The 11925-nt window shown below is 33.6% G+C and overlaps 1 protein-coding gene across 1 annotated transcript; it reads right to left on the bottom strand.

Annotated features, from left to right (window-relative positions):
- Positions 1–1834: 1834 nt before the first annotated feature.
- On the bottom strand, positions 1835–4365 carry LOC137838759 (uncharacterized). Its single transcript, XM_068647985.1, has 2 exons — positions 4251–4365; positions 1835–2679 (listed from the first exon to the last, which is right to left on the bottom strand). The coding sequence occupies exons 1-2, from the start codon at positions 4363–4365 to the stop codon at positions 1835–1837; spliced, it is 960 nt and encodes a 319-aa protein (XP_068504086.1).
- Between the last annotated feature and the right edge of the window lie 7560 nt (positions 4366–11925).

The raw sequence follows: 11925 nt of genomic DNA, 5'->3' as shown, positions 1-11925 counted from the left end.
CAGTTATGGCAACCCACACATCATTGGTGATTACAATATCCACCCCCTTCACATGAGAGTTGAGAGTGTCACCATTGAATTAAAGGTTTGTGTAGAATACCTTCACCAAATCTGGGTAGATATTTCCATAAAGCTCAAGGAATCTCTTCAGTCTTTGCTCCTTTAGAAGACATCTCACCACAGTCAGATTTTGTTGCTTTATCCAGGTGAAAGAGACAAGCTTTGGAGTGTTAACTATCTTCCTACTGGTTTCATGTAGGTACTTGTCTATCAATTCTGATTCTCCTGAAAACCAACCTTCTAGTTTTCCACCACTCCTTATAGCCCTTGTCTTCATTCTTTTAGAGGATGGAGGTGTTGATGCCATGGTTCAGGTAGAGAAAGATGATAGCATACTGCAGAGTCAATCTTAGTGCAAAGAGAAGAAAAAATAGATTATTCTTGGTGAATAGCAATGAATGGCCTCACATATATAACCAGAACATTCAGTCAAAGTTGACATTTTGTGGGTTGTATTCAAAACTGGAAAAGGAATCAAATCAGAACCATAAAGCAGTTATGTCAGACATAACAGAAATCACAAAAAACACATGTTGATTTGACCAAACTTAAAAGCAATTTTAATTTCCAAGATTTAGAAGAATATATTCCATGAAGAGCAATTATTGCAGAGGGAATTTGCATTCAAGGTTGTAATTAAAGCATTGTTGACCACACACGTCACTGGGTTTGAACAGAAAATCAATTTAAAGCACATTGAATCAAAAAAAAGATTTGACCAGTGTTGACAGAGTTGAAACAATTGGTTGTTTCGAAGAAACAATCAGTAGAATTTCTGCATTAGGTGAAAATTTTTGAAAAAGCCAAATTCTTTTAACAGTCATTGAACATACAAGAATTTAGGTTTAAGACACATAGATTTGAATAGAAACAGAAGGAATACAAAATAATCCAGAATCCTTAAGTGAAGAAATACAAAATTGAATTCAAAAAGAAATGTTCAAGTATAGAAATAAATAAGTTATTCTTCAATTTTTGTAGCACACATATCAAGCAGTACACAATTTCAAAACAAAATATTGTCTTGCTTATTTGCATCCATGAGATCCTGATTCTACAAATCCTTCATGTGGAGGCAAAAATATGCAAAAGAAAGTTTATCAAATCACAAGATTTGATCCCTTAAAGAACTTGGGACCTTTCATGTTAGATTTATCCTTAGAACCATCAAATTTCTCGGAATCCATTTAAAGATACCTTTAGGAACAAGAGATTTACGAAACTTGCAAAATCTAACAGAATGACCTTTCTTCATACAATAAAAGCATGTAACAACCGGTTGTTTTGTTCTTTTAATCGGTTGATTTTCTGGTACTGATGAAAAAGGTTTTGAAATCCCATTCTCTTTGCTCTGTGGATAAAATCCTAAGCCTGCTTTTCCAAAGACACAATTTTGAGATGCAAGAACATTCTCAAAGTTGGATTTTCCAGTTGTAAGCTTATCCACGGTTTTCAAAAGGTAGTGAATCTTTCTTTCAAGATTTTCACAAAAATTTGATTTACACATGCAAGCAGAATTTTTGTAAATTAAATCCAGGTTTTCAAAATCAAATTTAGAATTTTCCAATTCTTCTTCTAGTGTTTTGACTCTATTTTAAAACCACTTGTTCAACCCTTTCAACCAGTTGTATGAGAGAGCCAATTGGTTAGCTTCTTCACGAGTTTCATTGAAAGCTTCAAGTAGTTGGTAGTAATTGTTACCTTTGACTGAAGAAGATGAGCTCATGCTGCTTCATACAGATGCCTTTAAGCATAGGTTTGCTTCTTCATTTTCCTAAGAGCTAGAGGAGGATATCTCATTATCATCCCATGCTATATATGCCTTCTTGGTTTTTCCCCTCCTTTTACCTTTGAAATCAACTTTATTTTTGCTATCATTATTAGGGCATTCAGCTTTTATGTGACACTGTTCACCACAACCATAACAAGTATATTTGTTAAGATTAAAGTCATTTAGCTTCTTAGAACTCTTCCTCTTTGAAACTTGGCCTTTATTCTTTTTCAAGAATTTGCTAAACTTCCTTGACAACAAGCTCATAGTGTCTTCATCGTTATCACTGGAGTCTTGTTGCCTTTTTTGGTTGGCAGCTTTAAGTGCAATACCCTTGCTGTGTTTGTCCTCACTTTTTTGGACAACTAACCTATTCATCTCAAGCTCATGCTCCCTCAGCTTACCAAACAAGGAAGTTGTTGTCATGGATGTTAAATCCTTTGACTCAGAAATAGAAGTGACCTTTGGCACCCATGACCTATCAAGACACTTCAAGATCTTGATGTTCAGCTCCTCTTTGTCAAAGTTCTTTCTAAGGCTCATCAAGTGGTTCACAATGTGGGAAAACCATTTTTTCACATTACAGATTGTCTCCCCTTTATGCATTCTAAATAACTCATACTCTTGGATGAGAGCATGCTTTCTTACCCTCCTAACATCATTAGTTCCTTCATCTGTGACTTCAAGGATGTCCCACATCTCCTTTGTTGAAGTGCATTGTGATACCCTGAAAAACTCATCACAACTCAAAGCAGAGGTTATAATATTTTTAGCAATCCAATCAAATTTTTCTTTCTTGCTATCAGCCTCAGTCCATTTAGATGGAGGCTTATCAACAAAGACATCATCTTTTTTATTAGAAGTGATTAAAACAACTTAAAAGCATAATGTAAATGAGTTCAGGGCAAGAGAAAAGAACACAAGCAATTTATACTGGTTCACTCTTATCCCAAGAGCTGCATCCAGTCTCCAAAAACCACTGAGTATCTACTACGCAATCAAAATCCAAATTACAAACAACCACACCAAAGAAGTGACCTTGAACACCTCAAGCCACACACTTCCTTTGGAACACAACACCACAAAATTCAGAACACCCTCTGATTCTGCTTACACCACCAATATTCAGATGTACAAGAGATAAAGAAAGGATTACACCTGATCAATATCAAAAACGAAAGATTACAGAAATCTTATTCCATTCCTTTGTGAAAATCCAAAAGCTTGATGCAAATCTTGAAAACTCAAATCTGTTTTCTCAATCTCAAAATGTCTAAATTGTTTCAATGCATTTAGGAACGAAAAATAACCTTTATATACTTCAAAGGTTTGTCAAAAACATTTAAAGCAGGAGCCAAAACAATTAGAAAACAATTAAAGCTGATTTACCAAACTTAACAGAAATTCTATTAGGGATTTTAAAAAAACAATTGGTTGAATATTCGAAACAACCGATTGAATTGGTTTGACAACAAAGTCAACAAAGTCAAACAAACCCTTTTCAAAAACCACTAAGTTTCAAACAACTGATTGAAACGATTAAACAACTGGTTGTTTTTCCACTTCTTTAGAAAAAAATCTTTTTCAAAAAGGTTTTGATTCAAATTAGTTTTAGATTCAAACAAAGAGTGGGTTAAACTTTAATCTACCCAGAATCCACCCACACAAGCAGCAACTTCAACCTTCCACCAAACACCATGGATTTGAAGACATCAAAGCACAAGATCATCCTTCGTAAATAATCTCCCCCTATTTGATGAAGACAAATCCCTAGTTGCTTGTGTTGTTCTGTTTGAATCTGAACCAGCACCTGCAAACATAGAGCATATATAACAACAGGTTATGAAGGCACACAAACCAATTTTTTGCATAACCAATTTGAGCAGAAAAACCAATCAAAATTGTGTGTGTGCAGCAGCTTTAAACAAGTTTAAACAACAAAATTTAAACCTATCAAATCAGAGTTTACAGCAGGTTACTCAACACATAAACCAACACCTTCTCCCCCTATTTGTCTTCACAAATAGAATGAAGAAAGAGTAAAACAGAATCATAAAAGAAATTGTCTAGAAATTAAAGCAAGAAAAGCATAAACAACAACTAAAGTTAGCTTCAATCTTCCTTTCCATACTGTAGCTCAAATAGTTGGTTTTGGACAACTTCAATCTGTTCTTCTAGGTTCTGAAAACGTGCATGTTGAACCTTGTTGCACACAGATCATGCAGGCTTCTCTGGTCATCCGCAAAGTTGTCCATCCTATTCACCATCAATCTTTCAAATGGTGACATTGATGTTATCCGATCTCCTATGTTCCTAGCACTTGGTCTAGCACCAAAATCAGCAGCAGGTTCATCCTCTTAAAAATCAACTCCAACACCTTCAGCAGCAGGTTCATCCTCTTAAGAATCAAATTCAGCACCTTCAGCAGCAGTAGCTTGTTCTTCCTCTTGATGTTCAGCTTGCACACCACTTGAGGAACCACCTTGGTCTCCATCCTTGCTTATCCATCTTCCACCAATTTTGGTGAATCCCATCTTACTAAGTGAACCATTGTTCACTTTGTGTCATGATTTCACCACTTCAGTTTGTTCTTCCTCAAGATCCACTTCAAAATAATTCAGAAATTTAGAATCAAGATAGCATATGGATAGTGGTAATCACTTAACCTCATGGATTTTTGCATGTGTTCCTTGATGATGTGGATCCAATTGATTTTGACCTTGATCATGATACAATATATATAGACAAGGTCCTCCTCGGTAAGCACAAAGTGATTACTCCCCCTGGGTGTGAGCATCCAGGTCACAATGAAGGTAATTAGCCTTTCATTCAGCTTTAATCCACCCACTGAAAAGTTTCCCACCTTTGCTTGAGGATTCTTCAAGAAATTTCTATAAAATTGAATTTTGTTAAATTCTTCCACCACACCAATATTTCCTTTGTTAATTCGATGTCCTGCATACTTTAATCCAGTAATAGCAGTCCAAACATCATGTGTAATTTCCATCTCAACTCCTTTTACATGAGAGACAAGATTATTACCAACAAATTGAAGGTTGGTGTAGAATACCCTTACAAGATCAGGATATATGTTTCCTGACATTTCCAAGAACCTCTTTAGCAATTGCTCTTTGAGAAGATTGCTCACCTCAGCCGACTTTTGCTCCCTCAACCAGTTGAAAGAGATGAGTTTTGGATTATTTATAGCTTTCCTACTTGTCTCATGTAGATATTTCTCAATCTTTTCATCTTCACCCGAGAACCATGCAAGACGTCCTCCCCTCCTAACTGCCCTAGTTTTGATCCTCTTTGATGAAGGGGATGTGGAATCCATGGAGGTAGAAGGAAAAACCAGAAAATAGAATGAGATATATGGCCGATTTGAGAAACAACAAGATATGTGGCAATGAGTTATTTTTGTGAAGAGAAACAACTGCATATGAGTTAATATATGCACAGAAAGCAGTTCATATTCTTGGCTTTTAGTGGGTTTCAGTTTTCAAGAAAGAGAATCTGGTCCAAGACTTAACAGTGGCATGTCACTCAGTGGCAGTTTTCACATGGAAAGTACATGTGGACTTTAACTAGTCATAAAGGGTCTTAAATTTCCAAGAAATTGTGGAATATATTTCATTTATGACTAATGTAACACCCTTTGTGAATGAAATTAGACCCATGATAAATGCACTTTGACCATAACTGCTTGAGGAAGGAATCTGTAATAGACAGAATATATAGAGAAATTAAATCAATTTAATGCAGTGTTGTCAGAGGGGAAACAATCGGTTGTTTCGTGAAAACAATCGATTGTTTCTCTATGACAACAATTAAAGCATTTCACAGAACAATAATGACAAGCAGAGATGAATCAGAATAAAAAATTCACAAACACCTTTACATAGATGAAGATTAAAGACATCAATTAAGATTTTTCATACTCCAGATTTAAAGAAAACTTAAGACAAAAAAAATAAACAAATTAAGTTTTATCCTTTTGACAAAGTGGTTTTCTCAATGAATCATAGTTCATGATCAAGAAAATTCTTTTGACTTCCAAGAAGACTGAGTATGGTACAGATCTGTAATTGGGAGTTCAGATGAATCTTTTCCCTTCATAAGCTTGATCTTTTGACTCAAGAGTCCTTGATCTCTTAGAAATCCCGCAAAACCATGAAATCGAGCAACAAGATTTGGTCCCCTTACAAATGTGGATCCTTTGGCATTATCTTTATCATTAGGAACCTCATAATTCTTGGGAACCCACATCATAACACCTTTAGGAACAGAAAAGTTCCTAATTTTGCAGAATCTAACAGAGTGGTCTCTCTTCATGCAATAAAAACATGTAACAACCGATTGTTTCAATTTTTCAATCGGTTGTTTTTCTGGCATAGTTGAAAAAAGGCTTTGAAATCCCACTTTTCTTACTCTGTGGATTAAATCCTAAACCTGATTTTCCAAAAACACAATTTTGAGATACCAAGACAGTCTCAAAGTTGGATTTTCCCTTTGAAAGCTTATCCACAGTTTTCACAAGATAGTGAACCTTCTTTTCATGAGATTCACAATTTTCACAAATAAGTGAGTCACACTTGCAAGAAGAGTTCTTGTAAAGCAATTCCAAATTTTCAAAATCAATTTTTGAATTTTCCAGTTATTCAACCCTTTCAATCGGTTGTTCAAGAGAGCCAATCTATTAGCTTCTTCATGTGTTTCTTTAAAAGCTTCAAGAAGTTGGCTATAATTTTTAGCATTTAAAGAAGTACAAGAACTTACACTACTTGCATCATTCTCTTCCTTGGCAATAAGACATAAATTGGCTTCTTCATCGTCACTTGATGAGGAGCTTGATGAAGAGACATCATTTTCATCCCAAGCAATGTAGGATTTTTTTATTTGCCTTTCTATTCCTTCTTTCTTGACTTCTTTTCTTTGCTCTCTTTATTTGGGCATTCAACCTTTATGTGCCCCTGTTCACCACAACCATAGCAAATATACTTGTTAGCATTAAAATCACTAGGTTTCTTGTTGCCATACCTCTCTTGGTTGGAGTTTTTGTTGTGTTTCTTCTTCAAGAATTTGTTAAAATTTTTGGACAACAAACTAAGAGTATTTTCCTCACTTTCGTCACTTGAGGCTTAGTTGATCTTGTACTTGGCAACTTTCAAAGCAATGTTTCTTACATGCTTATCTTCACTTTCTTGAACATTGAGCATGTTCATCTTCAACTCATGTACTTTAAGCTTTCCAAATAAAGAAGTTGTAGTCAAAGATGTCAAATCTTTAGACTCTAAGATAGTTGTGACTTTGGGTTGCTAAGATCTATCAAGACATTTGAGGATCTTGATGTTAAACTCTTCTTTGTCAAAGACCTTTCCAAGACTAATAAGGTGATTGACGATATGAGTGAATCACTTTTGCACATCCGCAATAGATTCTTCTTTAAGCATCCTGAACATCTCATACTCTTGGATTAGAGTATGTTTCCTTGCCCTCTTTACATCGTTGGTTTTTTCATGAGTTACTTCTAGAGTATCCCACATCTCCTTAGCAGATCCACATTATGAGACCCTAAAAAACTAGTCATAATTTAAGGCGGAGGTTATAAAATTTTTAGCAATAAAATCAAACTTTGCTCTTTTATTTTCTGCATCAGTCCATTGGAACCAAGGCTTTTCAATAAAAACACCATCATTTTCAAGCTTAGGAATAAAATGGCCATTTTCAATTGCATCCCAAATTCCTCTATCAACAGATTCAACGAATATTTTCATTCACACCTTCTAAAACTGGTAGTTCAAACAACAAACACAAAGGTGGCCTGTTTATTGAGGCACCCTCCCCCAAAGGTAATTTTTCAGCCATAAGAAAAAGGTTTTTAGGATCAAACTTGAATATTTTTCAAGAATCGAGCTCTTGATGCCAATTGTTAGAATATATGGCCTTAAAAAAGAGGGGGTGAATTGTTTATAAAAGATTTTCGTAAACTTTGAAGGTATAATGAACTCCAATGCAGAATCACAGAGAAAGAAATCAAGGAAACAATGAAACACATCTTTAAGTTGATTTCCAGAAAATCAACCGGTTACTTTTGTGATTCAATCGGTTGTTTTTATCAGCAGTGATTAAAACAACTTAAAAGCATAATGTAAATGAGTTCAAGGCAAGAGAAAAAGCACACAAGAAATTTATACTGGTTCACTCTTATCCCAAGAGATACATCCAGTTCCCAAAAACCACTGAGTATCTACTATGGAATCAAATTCTAGATTACAATCAATAAGACCAAAGAAGTGACCTTGAACACCTCAAGCCACACACTTCCTTTGGAACACAACACCACAAAATTCAGAACACCCTCTGATTCTGCTTACACCACCAATATTCAGAAATACAAGAGATAAAGAAAGGATTAGACCTGATCAATATCAAAAACGAAAGATTACATAAATCTTATTCCATTCCTTTGTGAAAATCCAAAAGCTTGATGCAAATCTTGAAAACTCAAATCTATTATCTCAATCTCCAAATGTCTAAATTGTTTCAATGCTTTTAGGAGCGTAAAACAACCTTTATATACTTCAAAGGTTTGTTAAAAACATTTAAAGCAGGAGCCAAAACAGTTAGAAAACATTTAAAGCTGATTTACGAAACTTAACAGAAATTCTGTTAGGAATTTTCAAAAAACAATCGGTTGAATATTTGAAACAACCGATTGAATTGGTTTGAGAGCAAAGTCAACCAAGTCAAACAACTTGAAACCCTTTTAAAAAACCACTAAGTGTCAAACAACCGATTGAAACGATAAAACAACTGGTTGTTTTTCCACTTCTTTAGAAAATAGTATTTTTCAAAAAGGTTTTGATTCAAATCAATTTTAGATTCAAACAAAGAGTGGATTACACTTTAATCAACCCAAAACCCACCCACACAAGCAGCAACTCCAACCTTCCACCAAATACCATGAATTTGGAGACATCAAAGCACAAGATCATCCTTGATAAACACAAAGTGCTTTTGGATCATCTCAAAGTGTGGAATAGGATTGTCTTGTATTTCTGAATTGTAATCTTTGATTTTACCCACGTGTATTCTATTCCCTTCATCCTTAATCATTGTATTTCTGTGTGATTTGGTGTGGTACATTTTCATAGGTTTGTTATGGAAACTGTGTGTTTTTGCGAAAGAGTGGTGTGTGTTCTTGAGGGGTTCAAGATCATCACTCTTGGTGTGTGTTGTGTAATATAGGTTTGATTACATAGTGAATTCTTAGTTGTTAGCTGAGGACTGGATGTAGCTCTTGGTTAAGAGTAAACCAGTATGAACATCTTGTGTTAATCTCTCCATCCTGACACTCATTAAACTACTTTAGCTTTGATTTTCTAAACTACTGTTATAAACAATCGGTTCTTTCGTAAAAACAACTGGTTGATTTTATGGATTCAAACTAAAAATAGTTTTCTTTTTAACTGAACAATTTTCTAATCGATTGATTCTTCATAATCTTTCACTCTACCTTCAATACTTGCGAAAATATTTCAAAAAAAATTCACTCCCCTCTTGTGTAAGGCCTTTATTTCTAAGAGTAAGTTTATTTACTATGATTGTTTTCTAAAAACCTTCATAAAATGTACAAAAAATCTATCATAATTTGTTTAGACAAAACTTTCAATGACTGATATTTCTACAACTGTCATAGAAATATGACTTACTATGATGGTTCTCATCAGAACCATCATAGTAAGTGATTTTCTATGAAAAATATTTTTAGACCCGTCATAGTTAATAAGACTTTTTATATCATCTATTGCAATAACAACCATAGAAAGTTTTCTTTTTTTAGAAAACCGATTGCTTTATCAATTTTCCTGCATTCATTATTAACAATCATCTGCATATAAATTTCAGACAAACTCTTCTATTTGGCTTGGGATTAAACAATTTTATGACATTATTCTTGAACATATACCTCTTGTACTGTTGGAACAAGTACTGATATTAATTTTTTGAATGATCAATGGTGTTTTTCTACTTGTTTATCAAACATTGGAGGGGGGTACCTGATGGTTCTAGAATCCTGGAGACTACAGTTTTCAAATTCTGGAATGGTAGTGAAATACACTAAATTGCTCCATTACCTATCTTTAACAGTTTGCTATGGTGTTCACAGTTATTAAATTACCATCTCCCAACACATAAAATCACTGAAAGAAAAACAAGTTTAGAGAAAACACAAGATACAAAATGACAGACGAACTAAGAATATCGAGCACAGAAACTCCAATATGTTGAAACTTTCTACGCTAGTATGGGATGGCCCTAGAAGGCATTCTACAAAAGGGAAATGTGTTGAACCAAGTGGTGTTCAAGCTTTGAAGAATCCAAACCCTTTGAAGGATGATGAAGGCTAGGTTGTGCTTATTGTTGTTGAGTTGTCTTTTTAGATAGGATCTGGGGTAGATTTAATATGTAATCCGCTCTTGATTGAATCCAAAGCATAAGCACTCTCAATCCTTTTAAAATAAAAGTGTTTTTCAAGCTAAGTGAAGAACAACCTGTTGTTTTGTCGAAACAACCGATTGTTTTATACTTAGGTGTTTTTAGAAAAGGTTGAAAACTGTTTTTATGGTTGACTTGCTGTCAAAACCAAAACAACCGATTGATTCGTGGAAACAACCGATTGTTTGTTTTGGTACCATAACAGAAAACTGTTTTGTGCTTTAACTGAGCATTAAATGTTTTTCCAACTGTTTACGCTCCAGTTTTTAATGCTTTGACCAATCTTTAAATGCAATGAATAGTTTGTTAAGATTTGATAACAAACAACAACTTTGTTTTACAAATAGAAAACAGATTTGGGTTTTTCACAACTTACTGATTTTGAAAGAGTTGAGATTGCTTAGAGATTGAGTTTGATCAAAGAGTGTGAGATAGGATTTTCTCTTGTATTGATTTCAGATTTGTTTCTGTAACAAGTGTAATCCTTGTGTGGTTGCTGAGAAGTGTTGTGTGTTCTTGAGGGGATCAAGATCAGCATTCTTAGTGTTGGTGTGTTGACCAAGAGAAATGTGTGTCTTGAGGGGATCAAGGTCACTTCTTTGGTTGTGTTGTAAGTGATCTAGGTTTGATTGCTTAGTGAAATTCCTCAATGGTTTCAGAGAAGACTGGATGTAGCTCTGGGTTTAGAGTGAACCAGTATAAACCTCTGTGAGCATTCTCTTTATCCTTAATCTCTTTAAATTCAGTTTTGATATTTGCAAATTGTTATAAACAACCGATTGTTTCTACGTAACAACCGAGCGAAAACCCTCTTTAAACCATTCACCCCCCCCCCCCCCCCGCGCTCTAGTTTAAAGTTATCCATTCTAACAAAATGAACATTAGAAGAGGTAATTAAAGTTAGAACTAAACTGCAGTAGGTAGGACTTGAAGTCCCTTGAGAAATGTCCAAGGGAGCTTTAACCATTATGTTTTGCAGTCACATTATGATTATTATTATAGTTATTAGTAATATTATCAATATTAATATAATTAATAATATAAAAATTATCAACATTATTCATATTATTAAATATTATTAAATATTATTAATATTATTAAATATTATTAATATTATTAACATTATTAAATATTATTAACATTATTAAATATTATTAATATTAATAAATATAATTAATTTTATTATTATTTTTATTAATAGTGTTTATATTATTAATGTTATTAGTACTAATATTATTAATTTTATTATATTATTAATATCATTAATACTATTAATATTACTAATTTTATTCTTATTATTATTAATATTATCAATATTAGTATTATGACTATTATATTATTATTTATGAATATTATTTATGATTTTATAATTAATTATATTATAATAATATTTTTAATATTATTTATATAATTATTATGATAATAGTTGGTAGGTAATAGAGATCTGTGAGTAATAGTTGGTAGGTAATAGAGATCTGTGGGTAAAAGTTCGTAGGTAATAAGATTCGTGGATAATAGTTGGTAGGTAATGCTGAATTTACCTACGGGGTTTTAGATCTGTAGATAATATCCATAGGTAATGTTGTCCATAGGTA

This window comes from Phaseolus vulgaris, chromosome 4 (assembly GCF_000499845.2).
Source record: "Phaseolus vulgaris cultivar G19833 chromosome 4, P. vulgaris v2.0, whole genome shotgun sequence".
NCBI classification, from domain to species: domain Eukaryota; kingdom Viridiplantae; phylum Streptophyta; class Magnoliopsida; order Fabales; family Fabaceae; genus Phaseolus; species Phaseolus vulgaris.
Note: the sequence above shows the minus strand (reverse complement) of the source record. Positions and strands in the feature narration are given on the sequence as shown.